At 44.9% G+C, this 19,819-nt stretch overlaps 1 protein-coding gene across 3 annotated transcripts in view; it reads left to right on the top strand.

Annotated features, from left to right (window-relative positions):
• ABTB3 (ankyrin repeat and BTB domain containing 3) overlaps window positions 1-19,819 on the top strand; it is a 325,338-nt gene that overhangs the window by 193,752 nt on the left and 111,767 nt on the right. For all 3 annotated transcript variants that reach the window (XM_073788232.1, XM_033866169.2, XM_033866168.2), the window contains exon 3: window positions 3,674-3,878. In XM_073788232.1, coding sequence (XP_073644333.1) covers window positions 3,674-3,878 — 205 coding nt within the window. The remainder of the gene's footprint in view (window positions 1-3,673; window positions 3,879-19,819) is intronic.

Here is a 19,819-nt window from a genome sequence, read left to right as displayed (position 1 = left end):
AAAACAGAAGCAATATTGTAACAGATTAAGTGTACCCCAACCTGACCCTAGATTGAAGGTACAAGAAATTTAAACACCACCTCGGTGAGCTTATTATTCCGATAATACCAAATAGCACATGGCATAATTCAAAATTCAGAAATGACAGGAAAGTTGGGAGGGAACGTCACCCACAATCCCGCTAGGCACAGAAATCCCTGGTCAACATTTTGCTTTTTTTTTCTTCTGGTATTTACTCAGAGCATATTTTTTAATAACATAATCCTGATCACACTGTATGCAGTTTTGAATTTCACTTTTTCCCCACTTACCATTTTAACACAAAGCTTTTCATCATTTATTGCCATTCTATGTAAACATTTTTAGTAACTGCATAAGTTTTATCACATACCAGAGTTTATTTAACCACGCTCTGATTTTCAAACATTTGTTTCTTTGTCAAATTTTGGACCCTGTAAATAAGGTTTGGGTGAAAATCCTTGTGCATGAAGATTTTGCTGCATTTTGGATTCTAACATTGGGACAGAGTCCCAGAAATGGAATTACTGAATCAAGGGAAAGGAGCATACGTGAACACCTTGGCTACCTAATGACAAATGGCCCCATCATAGACTTGGAGTTGGCCACAGATGCAGCAGGATGTCTCTGAAAGAAGGACTCAGGTCCGTGTAGGGCGATGAGCACAGACATTAGAGTCAGACAGACCTGGGTTGGAATCTTATCTCTGCCTTGTGACCTTGAGCCTCAGTTTCCTCATCTGTAAAACAGGATTTCTCAACCTGGGCATTATTGACATTTGGGCTAAATTCTTTCTTGTGGGGACTGATCTGTGCATTGTAGGATGTTTAAGAACATTTCTTCCCTCTACCCATTAGATGTAGTAACAGCCCCCCGGACATGGCACCAGAAATATCTCCAGATATTGCCAGACATCCCCTGGGAGGCAAAATCACCCTGGTTGCAGATCACTGCTCTAAAGCTAAAATAATATAAACATACCCTATAGAGCCTGTGAGGAATAGAAACAATGCACGTGAGGTGCTTTTTCACAGTGCCTGGTATAGGGTAGGCGCTCAATGAATGGCAGCTGGGACTCTTCATGTAGAGCCATGTTTCTCCACATTTTCCATCTGCAGGTCCCCTGGGGATCTTCCCTGCCCACCTGCCACTCAAAGAGAATTTCCTCCTCTGATTCTTTTTTGAGGTTCTTGCATATATTTTCCTGCTGTGGCAAATGGAGAGAAGGAGGGTCAGACTGTAGGTTAGGCTTGATAAGAGGCAGAGGGGTGTAGGGAAGCAAACCTTCCCCCCCACCCCGCCCCACTGCTATCTGTTTAACTCCTGCATCACTGTTCAGATATTAAGCTTAGTAGATTGTACTCTGGTTAGGTCGTCTTGATGAGGCCTTAGGACTCTGGCAACATAGAAGTTTCCTTTCCTCTGACAACTCCTATCAGAAATAGTGGACACTTGGAATCTTGCCTCAAGAAGGATTTTTAAGGCTGCATCTACACTTAGTGGATACGGGCTCTGTGATTGACTAAGCATGTCTGCCATGGGCATGGAAGAGAAAGGGGAATATTTGCCATTTCCACCCTCAGGTGAGACCTCATCTCCATAGTCTCACTCCCACAGAGGGGGTGAATGGTCCTCTTGTCAATCTTCTTTTGAAGAAGTGGCCCTTTTCCTCAGATAGGAAATGGGAACCTAGAAGGCAGGTCCTGGGCCTTCAGAGGAGAAACTCCTGCCTCTCACTGAGCCTCACTTTCCTGGGTTTGGATTTTAGGTAGAAAGTGTCATGTTAAAGTACAGCTGGATGGCAGAGAACTGGTGGGCTCTGCAGGCTTGGTTTCAGCTGGGCAATGAAGGATTGGGAATGGGGGCTTTAAACTCCAGTAGGAGTTGATGTTTCAGTCATGAGTCTGAAGGCAGAATTCCTTCCTCTTCAAGGTCCTCTATCTTTTCTCCTAAGGCCTTCCTTCAACTGACTGGATGAGACCCACCCACATTATGGAGGGTAATCTGCTTTACTGAAAATCTACTGACTTAAATGTTGATCCCATGTAAAAAATAGCTTCACAGCAATATCTAGTCTAGTGTTTGACCAGCCAACTGGGCACCATAGCCTAGCCCAGTTGCCACATAAAATTCACCATCACAGGTATCTTAGAGGAGCGTCTCCCCAAGTGTGCAACACCTCCCACTGTGCATGAGATGATTTCCAGCGGGACAGGGGCAGTGCCTTAAATAACATTGGTCATGGGAGTGACTCTTTTAAATTCTATTTTAATGCTAATTACTTTCAGAAGAAAGGCTCCACTTGATATGAGCCCCTAACAACGCTCTCACTCATTATTTATAAGAGTAGAAAGCAGGACCAGAATTCAGCTATAAATTGATTATGCTGTTTCCTTTTCATCAGGTTAACTTTCACGATGACCTTCTGTTGATGGCAGGTGATACTGATTTTCCGTTTATGGCAGTGACATAATGTTTCCTTTTTAGATATATGTATTTTTAAAAACAAAGGGAGTCCATTGAAGATTAAGTAAATAATGGTACGGGTGGTGTTTGGATTCAGCTACACTCACGAAGGTCGCTTACAAGCAATCCAAGTTTGAGAAACACCATCTTAGCCAAGAAAAGTCGGGGCTTCAGGCCCAGCCAGCATCCCACAGGAGGATCTTCCCTCCATGGCCAATCTGGGAGCCTGCAGCTTTGGTTTGATTAAGGAGAAGGCTGGTTTCCTTCTGAGAAAGCGTGAGAAAGACCAGAGTGTTCTCAAGGTTTGCCAGCGTTGAGACAAGTAAAACATGCCCCTCAAGGAGCACAGTTAAGTGCATGGATTCTGGAGCCAGACTGCCGGGGTCAAATCCTCCCTCTGCTGCTCATAGCTGTGCACCCCTGAGAAGTTATTTAACCTCTTTGAGCCTCTGTTTCCTCATCTGTAAAATGGGTTTATAAAGGTACCTACTTTATAGGGTATTGTGAGAATCAAATGAATTAGTGCTATCGCATAACAAGTGTCATTTAGGACTGAGTCGCTGTTGTTGGGAACGACTGACAGAGAAAAAGACACAGTGCTCTAAATGCTGTACCCAAGAAAGTACAGTGTGATATGAGACACAGGGGAGTGCGGGAGATTCCAGGATGGCTTCCTGGAGAAATTAGTATATAAGCCGATACCTGGATAATCAGTAGGAGTTAGCCTGGAAAAGAGGAGAGAGAGAATGTTCTGGATAGATGGAATAGTGTATGCCCAGGCTTAAAGGCAAGTGACAGTTCTCGTGACTGCAAAGAAGGCAGTGCTGGTTACAGCAGAGGATGTGACAGAGGGTGTGTCCCAAGGTGAGGGAGGCCGGAGGCAGACACATACAAAGGGCTTTCTGTGCCTTGTTAGAAACAAGGGGTCCCAGAAGGGCAGGACTGGAGTTATCTTAGCAGCCCTCTGTGCCTGAAACAGCACCCCAGACCTGGAAAGCCCTTGACAGTCGTGTGGTGAATGAACAAATGCTTTCCTGTCTGCTTGATGTGTGTCTCATGTGTGTCTCATGGGACCACTCCCATTGAATGAGGGAATCTCAGGATGGAAATCTCTGCCGAGATCTCCAGGCACATCTTCTCTGCAAGCTTTGGCTGCCTGAAGGATCTGAAATGTTACTTCTGTCCACAGGTGACCTGGTGTCCCGAGCAATGCATCACCTGCAGCCCCTCAACGCCAAGCACCATGGCAACGGCACCCCCCTGCACCACAAGCAGGGGGCGCTCTACTGGGAGCCCGAGGCCCTGTACACCCTTTGCTATTTCATGCACTGCCCGCAGATGGAATGGGAAAATCCCAACGTGGAGCCCTCCAAAGTCAACCTCCAGGTGGAAAGGTAAGACTTGTGCTGGCTTTGGATGGCCAAAGAGAGGGGCTCCCTTCTGGCCAACACCACCTTATGGTGAGTAGGTATTGCCTACAGGGTGGTACAGGAGTGGGGGAGGAGAGGGATGCTGGGGGTCAGAACTGCCCAGTTTCCAGAAACTCACTGGAGGGGTCTAGATGACCTTGAGGGGTTATCAGAGACCTGGGTGGAATCTTTGAAATGGGTTTGCATAGGGCTGGCCCAGTTTGGGATAAAAGTGGCCTGGGTCAGAAGAGAGGGTCTGCAAATCTGGAGGGATGAGGCCTCTGCAGTGCAAGGGGGCTTCCTTGTGAAGGCAGCTTAGGGGGATACCAGCTCCTTGGGTGGGAGATGTTTTATCTTCATTTCACCCTGTCTGCCCTGGGGATTCCAGGGGGAAACCATAACACTTGCTCAGCCAGAAGTGGGCCTCTCATGTGGGCAGAAGACAGCATAGCAGTTCCCATGAAGCAGAATCCTCATGGCAGAGAAGGAAGGGAGGGCTCCCTGGAAGAGGAAGCTCCCTCTGACCTGGCTTCTGCTGCTCCCTAGCGCCATCCGTCCATGTCGCCATGCCTCAGCCTCCGTATCTGTAAACAAGTAGCTGCACTAATCGCTTTCCAGGTTGCCTTCTACCTGGAAAATCCCAAGATTTTCTGAGGATGGTTTCACCCTCTCAGAGGCAAGGAATCCAAACCACCATCAGGAAAGGAGGCTGCCTGGAGGTGTCCCCTCTTCCCCTGGGTACAGGTCCACAGAGATGTGGACCTGTTCCTAAGGGAACATCTCCCCCCAGCATCTCACAAATCAGGCCCCTCCTCCTGTGTACACAGGCTTGTTCACTCTAACTACTGCAGTAGTGACGCTGTTTATCGAGTGGTTAAAGAACAGGCTCTGTGATCCAGACTTCTGGGTTCAAATCCAGGCTCTTCCAATTAAAAGCCATGGTGTCTTGGAAAAGTGCCTTTAACCTCCCCGTGCCTCAGTTTCTTCGTCTACAAAATAGAGGTCCTAAGAATAAATCCTTCATAAGGCTGTTTGAAGATCGAATGCATTGAACAGTGCCCAGCACGTAGTAAGTGCTCAATAAATGTTCCCTGTTATTATTGTTGTTGGAGATCTTATCCGCAAATAGCTGAACAACTCCCAGTTTGGGCTCAATGCACTTTCCTCTGTTAAATGGTTCCAAGTGGTTTTAAAACACTCACTGGATGCTCTGTTTCTGCCAGGATGGGTCGGGCTCAATTGGGCTCCTAAACCATGTCTCTTGGCTTTCAGTTTAGAGTAGAGGATGGAGGATGAGCGAGACAGAAGTTGACTCTTTTTTTTTTTTTAATCCCAAGTTAGCATCAATATTTCAATCCAGTCTGGAATTAACTTAATCAGAGGATTACTCATGTCTCCCGCCATCCAGGCCAAATCAGTGGGTGCCGTGTGCATATTTTCACGTGCCAAATATGCCCAAAGTGGAGAGGTGGCAACGTGCCCGTGGTCCCTGGGCAGAAAACAACCTCAGTCAGACACACCAAGATGTTGCTTTCTATGAGTATGAATCGTGATGGCTGGGAGGATGGAAACTATTGGCCTTGGCCTTTGGGGTACCTAGTTCTTCAGCCCCCATCCCTACCCCAGCAGCCTGTAGAATAGGGCAGTTTCTCTGACTCACCTACCCCGCCACTCTTCAATTCCCGCCTCTATGCAGATGACACCCCCTCCATCTCCAGCCAGACGTCACCACCTCTGAGCTCCAGAACCTGATCCACCTCAGCCTTCCAGTTTCCACTGTCAAGGCTCACACTCTCAGGCTGGTTCTTCTCAGGGCACCTTATTCTCTCTGCCCAACACGACAAATGTGTGTGTGTGTGTGTGTGTGTGTGTTTATTGCCTGTGAGCTTCATGAGGGCACAGAACACATCTGTTTTTGTTGTCACGCCACACCTAATGCCAAGCTCAACATCTGGTATATATCACAAAGTCAGTAAATATTTGTAGGATGAAAGAAGGGACAAATCCGTTGATCCAACTGCCTATGGAACATTTCCATCAGGAGTGCCCACAACCACCTCAAAACTAAAGCCAACATCTTTCCCCCCAAACCGACTGTTCCTCCTTTCCCCCCCGCCCCCAGTCTCTAAGAATGGCATCACCATCAACCCGGTCACCTCGGTCAGAAAACTGGGACTCACTCCACACTCCTTCCTCTCCTTCCCTCCTTCCTACAGCCAGCTGGTCAGTAGGTCTCACCGATGCAACTTCTGTGCCGTCTCCCATTCCTCTAATCCTTCCTCCCCAGATGGCTGCCTCACTGCATGGTTCAGTCCCTCGTTTCCTCTTACTGCTATTACTGCATTTGATTTCTAAGTGGTCTCCCTGGACGGGAGGCTTAATATTCTCTGACCAGCTCCATCCTCATGGCTACCAGACTGAAACTTCTAAAATATGCATCTCATCGTGTGACATACCCCCTGCCCCCAACTCAACACAGTTGCATGGCTCCTGTTATATTTTCTGTTATGTTGTTTCCATCTTCCCTTCCGGAATCTATTTCAGGATTCAGAGTGTAGTTGAAGTGGCTGTAAGTCTAGGGAGATCATCTAAGGATTCCAAACTTTCTGGGACAAGTTTTAAAGAGGCATGAGCTGCAAGGGGGAGCCGAGTAAAGAGAACATGTCCTAGAATTTGTCAGAGTCAATTATCTTGGTCTTTCCATTCCTCCTTGGCTGAATTTTCAGGGGACGACACAAAACAGAAAACACTTGTCATTTTTTGAGTTCTGTTCACTTTGGTCCTCTGGAAAAAGTATGGATTTGGGACTCAGATCGACCTTTGGGTTTGGATCCCAGCTCTGCTTCTTCTAGTTCTGGGACCTTGAATGAGTCATTTCACCCCTACTGAAACTCTTCTCCTCAACTGTGAAATGAGAACAAAACCAGCCTCTTGGGACTGGTGTAAGCAATTAATTAGATACTGTAGCTAAGACATCCAGTGCCATGCCTGGCACAAGGGGAGCTCCCCTCACCCCCACCAAAAAGGAGCTGATATAATACATCTTCTTTTTATTTTTTGGCTCTAAAATGTTATTATCGTTGTCCCTGAAGGAGCCTGTGTATGATTCCTTCCAGACGAAAAGCTGTTTCTTCCCGTTCCACGATAGGCTAGGCGTTGATATTCATTAGCGTCTGAAAACACACAGGTAAGGGCTTCAGAGGAGAGAGGACTCTTGTTTCCAGACAAGTGTTTACAGCAGCTTCATACCAAAACTTACAAACAAGACGTTTCCAGTGGGAGGTAGGATTCTAATTTGGAGCTGGGTTTTTTTTTCTCTTTTTCTGTCTTCTTTTTCCCTCCAAATCAAAAACATTTCCTTGACTCTCTATCTCTGTCTGGCAAAGTCAAGTAAGGCCATGGTGTTTATATGGTTTTCCATAAACTCTTCAAGAACAGGAGCTGAATATTATGTGCTTTTTGTCCACGCCGAGCAGAAGGCCTGGAACATATTTGTTGACTGAAATACGGATTGTGTTGTGCCTCAAACCATCTCTGCTTGTCAGAAGAGCCTTTCTTGGCTGGAGTACTTGGAACTAGGCCTCCGTATACCATTTGACTCTTTCATGTGGGCATAGCTTTCCAGTTGCTACATTGGTTTTGGATAGCTTCATTTTTCATTGTGGGGTTTTGAAGAAGCTCAGTACCAGTATAAAATTTCTGTAGTTTAAGTTGTTCCAGGACTTTGGCTACTATTTTTTGAGCTTCTGAAATCTTTCAGTCCCTCAGATACTTTATTTAGGGAAAAAAAAAAAACTCAGATAAATCTTATATGATTATGATTAGGCTATATTCATTTTACAAATAGTAGTGATAAATGTAAACACCTCAGTTTTGAGGATGGGGGTCATGTGAAGCTACTACTATTTTTTAATAGAATCATCTTAAATCTATGACAAAATTTCCCTGCCCCAAATCATTACTGGAAAGACTAGTGATTCCTAGATGTGTTTGGCCATGAATGATTTCAGTAATTTGTCATCATAAAATTAAAAGGAGTAGGATAAATAGGAGTGTTTTGTTGCCCGCAGTAACTGATCGTGCCCGAGAGGAACAGAGATCAGCTTCACCTAGAAGACTAGACAATTAGGTAGTTTTACTCTCCCCGAGTCTCATGGGAAACAAACCAGAATTTACATCTAGGCAGTGGCAGCTTTCGCCCCTTTTGTAACAGAGCTGTGTAAACAGATGTGGCAGACATCTGTTTCCCTGTGTCTACCAGGGAAATCTCAACCACAAACATGAGTATCCAATCACCAACTATTTGAGGAAAATGAATGGGAGAAACAGAACAGTCTTAACAAATGGAAGAATTTACACTTGAGGAAATAGAGTTAATAAAGAAAACATACCAGATATTAGAAGTTAATGGTACCCAAATACATCTTCTAAGAAACCCTCCCAAAAGATCACCCCAGCACATCAATATGTGACAGGTGATATCCAAATTTTAACACACTCCAACAGACATACCCAGGGTTATGCAAAATTTCCAGCCTTCTAATTATAACCCTTCCCCTTTCTTTCCCATCAAGGAATGTATATCACAACACAAGTGAGCAGAGGTATCCTTGATACAAGCAGCACTACTAGTAAGAATGCTTAGTTGCAAGAGTTGAACCTGCTGAGCAGAAAGAAAACCTCTGGGAGGCCCAGTGTAGGAAGAGGGTTAATAAATCCTTGTCACTCCTGCATGAGAACCTGACATTGGGTTAATTTTCTAGCTCTGTTTCCCTGGAAACATGATAAGAATTACAATATCAACTGTGTTACTAAGCAACATTGCTTATGGTCAGAATGACCCTAGGTTGGTACATTAGATCTGGCCTTGTAGTACTATAGATACTTGGTATAAATACCAAGTATTTATAGTACTTGGTATAGTACTTCCAGAGCTTTGGGCTTCCTTGAATTCACTGATCCTTATAACTGGCAATGTCCCTTGCAGGGACCTTGAAAGCTACTTCTGTGGAGTTGTTACAAGAGATATTGGGGTTCATAAAGCAGGGCAGTTCTCACAACCACCTAACTGGGTCTTATCTCCTTGCACCTGAGTGTCACTGGGGCAGAAGGTAGCTCTGAGACGGCTGGGTGAATCGTTATAAAGACTCCCAGTAAAAGGAACGTCTGATGTTGTCATGAGGGACAAGTGTGGCCTATGATGGTCCCACGAGTCTAAATGTTTAGTAGGGCTTAAGAAGACTTCTGGAGGGCATTGAAGCTGGAGAAGCAGGCTTTGAGCCCACACAACCTGGAGCAGTGCCCAAGTTGCACCCCAGGATTGCTCAGAGCCATAGACAGTGGACTTTATACCACTGAGGCTGAACTTTGGCCACTCCCAGCAGGACCTCTGTCACCATTACCCCTGAAAACTGAATGTCTCTGCTACCACTCTTGTCATGTTCCATCTATGTCACACCACTTGCTTCTAAATCAGTGGAGCCTGGGTCACATCCCTGCACCCTAGTAGCAGGGGTGTCTGGAAAGGTGAATTTCTACCTTGTTGAACTATGGAATAATAATATGGGAAATTCTCCAAACGGTAAGGTCATCAGTGGTTCCAAGCACCCAAAAAAGTTGACAAAGGTTCACTACACTCTTCTACTTTACTCTTTTTTAAAATAAATAACACACAAGTGAATCATTTGCACAGTTCAGTACTTCTGACCATTATTAGCCACACAGCTCACAACTGATTGGCTTACACACCACAGTGAATACTCCCCAACATAAAGACTGCTTGGGCTGACACCCTAGGAACCTCAACAGCAAGAAGGAGGAGACGAGAGGACTGTTTTTTCCTGACATCTTAAGCAGCAGAGGAAGAATGCTACTTTCTCACCTTCTTGAGGGCAGTGATCACATCTGGCACAAAAGTCCCCTAAAATGTCCACCCAGTGCTAGTGGGTCCTGGAGAAATTCATAGTCAATGTATGAATGGGGACAACCCAGAGTGGGAGAACCATATATTAGACCTGTTTTCTGCAGGGCTACTTGTGGGCTTTTGTGGGCTGGCCTGGAATTCCAACCATTATATAAATGGTTCTAATGAAAAACAAAATGCATGTTGAATTCTAAATAATTAACTTAAGAAACAAAGTTTTAAAACATGATCTATTTGTGAAGAAACAAAGTTTTAAAACATGATCTATTTGCGACATGAGCGTTGCTGCAATTTATTTCATCTGGCCAGGGTAAAAGCAACTCTAATCCCAATATTTTTCAAACTGTAGGTTACAGCCCATTAATGGGCCATTAAACCAATGCAGTGCAGAGATTGGCAAACAATAGCCCACAGACCAAGCCTGGCCTACTGTCTGTTTTTATAAAGTTTTATTGGAACACAGCCATACCCACTTGTTTACATATTATTTATGGCTGTTTTTGCACTTGTGGTTAGTTGTGACAGAGACCAAATGGCCCACGAGGCTGAAAATACTATTTAGCCCTTTCCCCTGATGCTGTGGGTTATAACCTGCATTTCTAAAAAAATTAAGTAGAATTGAATAATAAAATAAATCGAAGTAGCTTGCATTGAGGGAAGGTAACTATGTTTCTTGAAAGTTTGTTGGGTTTTTTTTTTTTTTTTTTTTTTTTTTGGTTACATTAACTTAACTGGAGTTGATTAACTTGCCAAGGTCATGCAGCTAACGTTGCAGAACTAGTGTCTGAACTCCTGGCATCAGGCCCTGCTCTGTGCTTGTCTTCGCTAGTCTGTCTTGCTGTCCATGGACTATGATTTTAAAGAAATAATATTTGAAAGCCTCATCCCTAATCTCTAGAATCTTTTTATAATCTTTATGAATGTTTACAGGATATAAAACTAATATACTTATTAAATAAAATATAAGTACACAAAAACTTTAAAGAAGAAACTTTGAGTCACCCATAGTCTCTGCATCCAGGAATAAGCACTGAGACCATATGGGGTATTTCCTTCCAATCTTAGTTTTCTGTGTATATTCAAAACGTGTTTGGCTGTTTCACAAAATAAGGACTGTTCCATCATTGGATATGGAATTTAAAGTCAACAGAAAAGCTGAGAACAGGCATGTCAAACATGCTTCATTCCTGTCGAAGATGATAAAACTGAGGCCTAGAGGGATGAGTGGACTTTTCTGGAGTCATAAGCATATTTTCAGTGGATTTGCAAGGCAGTGCCACAATGCCTTGCACATGCTTTGCCCTCTTCTTGGACCACTGCCTCCCCTCTGCTCCGTCATCTCACTACCCCCATCCGTTCATCCTTCAAGACTCATTTTAGGCATCACCTCCTCCAAGATCCCTTTCCTACAACCTCAGGATGCACTGAGTGTCCAGGCTCTAGCTCAGTGGATAGCATATAGTAAGTGCTTAATAAATGCTTGCGGAAATGAACAGAGCTGGGTCTGAAACCTATATGTTCTGGCTTTCGGCCCAAAGAGCCACGTTGCCAGTGTCAACTCAGACAGCCCTTAGATTGCCACTGGCTCTACTGATCAGTAGAGCTGTACACAAAAAATAATCATTCCTACTTCATGGAGCTGTTTCAATGACTAATGAACTAACTTATGTAAGTGCCACACACAATCACTGACACTTAGCAGGTGATCCGTCAACGGCAGGGATTATTATTTACTTCTTTAAACCAGGTTGACCTCCTCTTAGACATTATAAGAGGTTTTGATCAACACTTAGTATGTGGCAGGTCCTGCTCTATACGTCGTGTGTATTAACTAATTCAATCATCACAGTACCCCTTGAGGCAGAAGCTAGCCTCACCTCTCCTCATTTCACAAATGAGGAAACTGAGGTGCAGTGAGGTTAAGTAAGTTGTACACTTGGGCAGGTCTGGGAGTATCAAAGACATCAAATGAATGCTGCATGGCTATAGGGAAGGAAGCTCTCTGCTAAGGGAACAGAATGCATACCATGGAGGGCAGGAAGGTGAGAAAACAGAAAGCGAGACCTTGTTCTGAAGAGGTGTTGGGTAGAGCAACAAATTAGACAGGAAAGAAGGTTGAGAGACCCACCAAGGTGTCAGGACTTTCTCCTATAAGGAGTGAGGAGCTGGAAAGGATTCTGAGAAGGGAGGTGAAGAGACCAAAACTGCGTCTGATTCCTTGTAAGCCCTCCCTTGATGGAGGCATAAGGATGCCTGAAGGAAGGTAATGAACATTTGATGCACCTACTATGTGCCATGTGCTATGTGAGCTACTTTACTTTCAGAGTTTAATTTAATCCTTACACTCAACTTTGTGAGGTAGAAATGCCTTCGTCTACAGATGAGATGATTAAGTCTAGTTGCTACTAGTAGGAAAATGCTATTTGGAAGCTATTTAGGTAAAGCTAAGGACCTTCACAGTGCATTAATTATATCTCTGGATATTTTTTATTGTGGAGCCAGAGTTTATATCTTGGTTCTAACACTTACTAGCTCTGTGACCTTGAACAGGTTACTTAACCACTCTGAGCCTCGGTTTTCTTATCTGTAAAATGGGAGCTATCATAGAATCTGCTTCAGAGGGCTGTTGTGAAGCTATTATGTGTTAATATATAGAAAGCACTTAAAATCCATCATGCATTAGTCTCTTTATAGATAATGGCCATTATTATTCTGTCATGGTGCTTATAACCTAGGTGTATGCTATAGCAGGCCTTCTCAAATTTTAACGTACATTTGAATCCCCTGGGACCTCATTAATATGCAGATTCTATTCATTAGGTCTGGGGTGGGGCCTGAAATGCTTCATTTCTAATAAGCTCCCAGGTGGTGCTGATGCTTCTGGTCCATGGAGCATCACGTGAATAACAAGATACTGTGTTGTCATTCATTTCCCCAACCTACTCCACCCCCCATTTTCAGTTACATAAGGGCAAGAAATAAGCCTTTTGTTGATTTTTGTCTCTCTGGTAGAGCTTAGCACATAATAGGTGCCTAAGAAATATTTCTCAGGCTCTGGGGGCTGGATTGAGCCTTGCAGGGCCTCTACTCTTACCTCATGAGATGCTGGACCCCTCTGCAATTTGCCGAAATGAATGGATTTCAGAAGTCAGATGTGGCCAGCCTGTGGAACTCTCAGGCTTTGGAGAGGCAGCCAAGGGAAGGTGCTGAGCATCCAAATATAATGATCATCTTCCACTTAGCAAGGTGGCCAGCTCCTCTCAAGAGGCTTGGGAATAGCAAATTAACCACAAGTGTGCAGGAGCAAGGTGAGGCAGGATTTGACAGGTGTCCTACCCGGGGAGAGGCAGCAGGGCAAATCCTAAACCACACCAGCTAAAGGGCTGTTAAACACGTCCAGCCAAAAAAAAAAAAACAAAAAACAGGGCTTCCCTGGTGGCGCAGTGGTTGAGAGTCTGCCTGCCGACGAAGGGGACACGAGTTCGTGCCCCGGTCCGGGAAGATCCCACATGCCGCGGAGCGGCTGGGCCCGTGAACCATGGCTGCTGAGCCTGCGCGTCCGGAGCCTGTGCTCCGCAACGGGAGAGTCCACAACAGTGAGAGGCCCGCGTACCGCAAAAAAGAAAAAAAAAAAACACGTCCAGCCCTCAGGGCTTGTCAAACTGTTTACACGCAGTTGCCCAGGAGTTTTCTCCCAGCCAAAGGGGGTGCAGTTGCTCCTGACCACAGGTAATAAGCTGGGGGCTCAAGTTTAAAAACAGCCCCCTCTCCTAATATGGGGGGTTAGTCTGAACAAATGCATGTGCTTCACTTGTTCATTTCAATACCCAGGTCTTTTCTGAATCCCAGTTAACTGGCTGCCACAGCAGTCTGGTCTGGTCTGACACCAGCTTCTCTTTATTTAAGGGAAAAAGAAGGGAAACCTTACCTTTATGATACAAAGACTAAGGAACTAGTAGTGCTGCACTATCCAGTATAGTAACCACTAGCCATGCAAAGCTGTTTAAATTTAAATGAATTTAAATTGAATAAAACTAGAGCTTCAGTTCCTTAGTATCACTCGCCTCTTTTCAAATACTCAATAGCTAGATGTGGCTAGTGGTTCCTGCGTTGGATTCCGCAGAGATAGGACCTTTCCAACATCACAGAAACTTCTATTGGACGTCGCTGAACTAGAGACTCAGTGCACATAGTGTCCCCATTGCAGGAAAAAGAGCCCATGATAATCCCACTCCTGAAGCAATAAGGTAGGAAGTGTAGGGACCAGGGACCAGCTCCCCTACCAAGGCATTTTGCGTGTTTCCATGTTTTGATCATCTTAGAGCTTTTTCAAAGCGGCCATCATCATCATCACAACCAAATTTTACCAAGTACTTACGACATGCTAGCCTCTCTTCTAAGTGCATTAGTCATTGGGTCCTCACGAGAATCCTGCAAGTGTAGTAGCGTATCTTACACTATCGCAATCTCTTATCTTTTCCTGAGTAAATTCAGGCTCAGAGAGGTTGTGTACCTTGCCCAGGTCACACAGCTAATCAGGGCAGAACTGAGGCGCAAAGGTAGGAAGCTTGAGTCCAGAGTTTACTCTGTCAACGGGGTGCCGTGCCACGGGGATGGGAAGGATGTTGGATGTGATGGGGAGGGCATAGGATTCCCTGCAAAGGTTAAAAGTCTGAAAATCTCCCAACAGGAACATTCTTGTTTTAATATGCTTCTTCCACCTCTACACTTTTCCTTCTAAGATTCTCCCTGGCTTAGGCTTTAATAAATATCACTAATATAAGTGGAATAATGGTAATCAAATCATTTCATCAGATTAAACAACAGTTAAAAACCTTTGAGAAACATGTTAACCTCCTGAAACTAATTGCTGGATATATATATATACAGACCCTGCCTCTTAAATCTTTACCTCAGTGCTACTTGAGCTTTTCATTTCTTACTATACTTTTCAAAATTGTTAATTACTTGTTTTATTTACTACTGGACTTTTCATTCAGTTGTTCATTCTTCATTCATTCATTGAACACGCATTGAGTGTCTGCCCTAAGCATAGTAAAAGGAAGAGCTGGTCTTTATCGGAGTCTTCTGTGTGCCAGGCACCACTATAAGCACTTTACATGAATTAACTCATTTATCCCTCATGACAACTCCAGGAGGGAGGAATTGTTATCGTCATCCCCAGTTTATAGATGTGGAAAGTGAGGCAGAGAGGATAAGCAACTTGCCCAAGTTCACAGGGCTCAGAAGTGGCCCTGTGCTGGGGAGGCGGGGCCCAGGGACCTCTCAGGACTCCTGCCTGAGCAGCTCATTTATCACCAAAGACAGAAAGTGCCAAGGTTCAGAAGGGAGGTGCAGATAAACTGCTGAGGAACTCAGGGATGATGGTGTTTGAGTCAGGCTTTGAAAGATGGATAAGATCAGGCATTCTAAGGGGAAGGAGCAGCTGGCAAAGGCTCCAAGGTAGGAAATTGCAAGGTACATGGTGGGAAGCATGTACCATAGACCAGCTGAGTTGGACCAGAGGCCAGACTGACCTTCAGCTGCTTTGCAGAAGTGCAGATGGTTAGCCAGTTGTTAAAATGCTAAAATAATTCTCTATGAGTTGGTAAAATGCTGCTGCCCCCCATGTCCCCTCCACCACCCTCATCCCCCACCTCGTGTCCTGCAGCTGCCCCATAAGAGGTCCTGTCTGCAGCAAGACCATAGGAGTTAGGTGGTACCTGGGCCTTCCCCATTGTCAAGTATTTAAAAAATCCTCGCTGAGTTGAAAGTCTATGGGAGAAATACACATCCTGCAGGTGTTGATGGGCCTCTGGTCCTTCCACAGTGGGGTTAGGGTGAAGGTTTGAACAAAGGAAGAAGCATAAGCAAAGTACAAATGGCTGCTCATCCTTCAGGACTCAGCTGCATCCTCACCTGTGCTGTGAAACTTTGTGCCCCTCACCCCCAGTCCCCATGAAGCCCTCTGTGCATAATTATAACAACTCTTGAGTGCCAATGTGAGCCAGACCCTATGATAAGCTTTTCTAGATTATCCCACTGAAATGTCCCAGTCACCCTCTGAGATACTGTAACTCTGACTATTCTACAGATGAGGAAAGTGAGGCTTCGAGAATTCCAAGGATTGGACCAAGGTCACATAGCTAAGCTAGTAAGTGGCTGGGCTGGAGGCTGAGCCCAAGCACTGTGATTCCAGAGCCTGTGTCTTCTTGACCCCCTACCGTGTGGCCCCAGTCATCACTCTGGCTTCCAAATGGTACTCATTTGCTTCCAAATGTCTGTCTTTGCTGCCAGACTTTGAGCTCCTCGCCAGCAGGGACTGGACTTTGATCATCTCGTGCTCTCTCTGGCAGCCAGCCAGGCCTGGCACAGAGTGGATGGGGATATAAAGATCAATCTGAGTGCATGGCAGCAGGAGGATGTAGCAGAGGGTGATGTAGGGACCAGTCAGAAGATTCCTGCAAAAATCCCAAGAGAGATGACAAGTGCATGGCTTGGCGGAGTGCCAACCTCTCTGTCCCCCAGGCGAGAGATGTCACCAGTGGCCTCCTCCTTTTGCTGAATGGCCTGGAAGAAAGCTACGTTAGACTTCTTGGATTTTTGATTCTTTCTCATTTGCCTAGAACCGGCAGCCCTTTGCTTGCCCTGTGTCTGGGGCCTCGGGCACCATATGTGAATGTTGTGAACGTGCAGGAAAATTCTTTTTGAAGAACATTAAAAGGGCAAAAATTAGCCCTTGAAGCTGCCTAGTGTAAACTGAGGGCTGGCCCAGGATGGCAAAGGCAAACGAGAGCCAGAGTGCGTGGGACCAGAAAGGCCTGCAGAGAGAGGGAGAAAGAGAGAGAGAGAGGAAGAGCATTCTCTGAGCTCAGCCCGCTTTCAAACCATCTGCCCCTGTGCCAAGTTTTCACTCTTTTTCATCCTTTCAGAAATAGTGATATTGACAGCTGCCAGCACATAGCTGGGTTTCACATGCTGTGGTTTCCCAGGCAGTAAAGCTGGTCATTTGCCCTGAGCATCAGAGCATCTGAGTTGCCCTTTCATTCTTCAAAGTCTGACTTCCCAGACGAAGCCTATACATGTCTCCGTGTATCCTAGGCTATAGTTTTCCTAGGTTTCTTGATTGAATCACATTCTCCCCTCCATCCATTTTGCTCTCCTCATGGACTGCATATGTTTACAACTACAATACAGGTGCTATAAATACAAATTTTTATATGATCGTATCTTTTTACTGAAAAGCTATATGTACTCCTTTTTTTTAATTTTGGAAAATACAGAAAAATGTAAGAAAGAAAATTAAAATTATCTACAATTCTACTACCCAGAGGTAGCCAAAATGATTATTTAGTCTATTTTCTTATCTCTTTTTTTTCAAGACAAATTAGCCTTTTTAAAATAATTGTACTGTGTATATATAATTTTATATCTTTTTTATTTCACTTACTAGTATGCCATAAGCATTATCCTAGCACTACTACAGAACATTCATAAACATCATTTTTAATGACTGCAAAATATTCCATCTTGTGAAGGCATCATAATTTGCCTAACGGTTCCCAGGTTCCTGGGCATTTGGGTTGTTTCCAACGTGTGAATTGCTGTTCTTTTAAAACTGCCCATAGTGGCATGACTAAAACACCAATGTTGAGGGAACGGATATAAAGAGAGTAGTCTGTCTGGAGCAGAGCAACGGAGGGGTTAATTTATGAGGCCTCTGATAGCCCGGGTGAGGGAGAAATTACAGAAGAAGCAGAGCACCAGGAGGTGGGCTTCCCCAGCCCCATCCCGTGCCACGTCTTTTTCCAGGAAGAAATGCCTTGTGGGAAACATCAGGAGTGGCCCCACCCAGCCTGTAAGGTTTCCAGCCACAGTCATTATCAAATCTCCTGGAGCGAGTGCTTCACGGTTTCCGGGGGTCTTCCACCCTTGCAATCTCCCTGGATTCCGGAAGTGGGAAGACCAGCCGCAGTTGCTTTTCACAACTTAAGAGACTGAAAGAAAAGTCTAGAAAAGTCGTGAGATTTGCCCAAAGCCATGCAATGGAGTGGTCAAATTGAAACCAGAGGGCTGCCCTAGGGATCCCTGGAAATCCCCACCCTCCTTCCCACACTGCTTCTAGAATGGGGAAGAGCATTCCAGCATTATCAGAAAGCAAGTTTTGAGTCTGACCATGTACAGAGTTCATTGCACATGTACTTGGCCGTGTCTATAGATATGGAAGTTTCCACGATTCCAGGAACTGTTTGTTGGTTGGCTGGTTGGTCGGTCATGTTTGTAATTCTGGATTTAAAGTTTTTGCTCTGTTTTTAGGTTTTCCCCGCAGATAAGAAACATTCCCTGGGAAGGCTTCCTCAGTTCTTTCAAATTGGTGTGAGGAGTTCAGTCAAGATTCAGTAGGTCAGGTTCAGGCCTGCCCAGGAATTTAGGCAGAACATGCTGGCAAAAGAAGGTGACTATTTTCCCAGGCTTTGTTCTCACTGAAAAGTTTGAACTCCAAGGCTGGAGCTAGCCCTTTTGGCAGTCCTTTGTCACACTGCTCTCTACGAATTCCTTACACAGAATCCCACCCATCACATGGCCATTCCCCAATCCGTTATGGCAGCAGGGTGTGGAAAGAACATTTTTATGAAGAAAAAGGGAAACCAGGAAAGTATTGTCAAAGTCAAGGACCAACCTGTTGAAAACACTAACACAGACTGCGGATTCCACTGCCTCCAAAATCCATCCCCGGAGGCACTGTCCTTCTTCAGACCCCAGGGCACTTTACAAGAGCATCCCACAGGACACTTCTCATGGTCAGCCTTGCGTCATGGTTATCTGCCCTTCCTTCTTTGATGGCCACTTTACGCTCCCATCCACCAATCAGAAGTCATGGTCTAACAAGTATACAAGGATAATTAAGGGCAAACAGACATTGCAGTTGGGGCTGCCCTGGGAAACTGGGGATGTGTGACTTGAACTCCCTTGCTAGGTTGAACATCAGGGTCCAGGTTTTAAATTCTTGCATCTTCCACAAAACTCAGCATGGACCCTTGCTCCAAGGAGATAGTCAATAAATAGGGAACAAGTTAAATGATTGGCCTGCTCCATGAGTGGCCCTCCCTGTTCATGCCTTATCAGCCCCCAGGTTCATCGGCCACCATACCTCCCATCCTCTTATCCCTTCAGCTACTCCAGTCCCCACAGAGTCCCCTGAGCTTGCTCTGCATTTTCTCATCCTGGAATCCATCCTCTGCCTGGATTCTTCTTCCAAGCCCTTCTAGCTCTCCCCCTTCCAGGCTCAGGATGGCATTTTACAACATGCTCTTACCCCCTTCGGCTCCAGCTGATTTTGATTCATTCTCCCGTAAGACTTTGTACATTTCTTTATCAAAAGACTCTTCAGATAAGCTTCTTTTCTCATGTTTTTCACATTAGACCATGAGTTTGTTGAGGGCTAGAATCATTGCAGTATCACCAAGTATAGAAGCTGGTATATAGTAGGTGCTCATTTCATTCATTCATCTATTCGACATATATTTATAGCACATCTATTCTATGCCAGGCAAAATACCTGTCTTCATGGAGCTTACCTTTTACTAGGGGCTGCAGATGAGGAACAAATGCATAAATAATAAAATATCAGGCACAGGTAACTGATATAAAGAAAAACAAAACTGGGTACTTGAACCAGGTACAGGTGATGAGAGGTGTTATTTTAGCGAGGATGGTCAGGGAAGTTTTCTCTAAGGAAATAGAATTTGAGCAGAGAAATTAAGGAATCGAGGCAGTAAGCTATGTGGATATCTGACCAAAGATCTTGCCAGGAAAAGAGAGCAGTAAGTGAAAGACCCTGGGACAGGAACATTCTTGGAACATGCAAGGAACAGCAAGGAGTCCAGTGAGGCTGGCAGAGAATGAGTGAGCATGGTGGGAGATGAAGTCCAAGGTGGGCAGGGTTAGATCTTGCAGAACGTTTTGAGCATATGGAAGAGTTTGGTTTCTAGTCCACGTTTTT

Source organism: Tursiops truncatus, chromosome 11 (assembly GCF_011762595.2).
Source record: "Tursiops truncatus isolate mTurTru1 chromosome 11, mTurTru1.mat.Y, whole genome shotgun sequence".
Taxonomy (NCBI): domain Eukaryota; kingdom Metazoa; phylum Chordata; class Mammalia; order Artiodactyla; family Delphinidae; genus Tursiops; species Tursiops truncatus.
The sequence above is the reverse complement of the archived record's forward strand: the minus strand, read 5'-3'. Positions and strand labels throughout refer to the sequence as shown.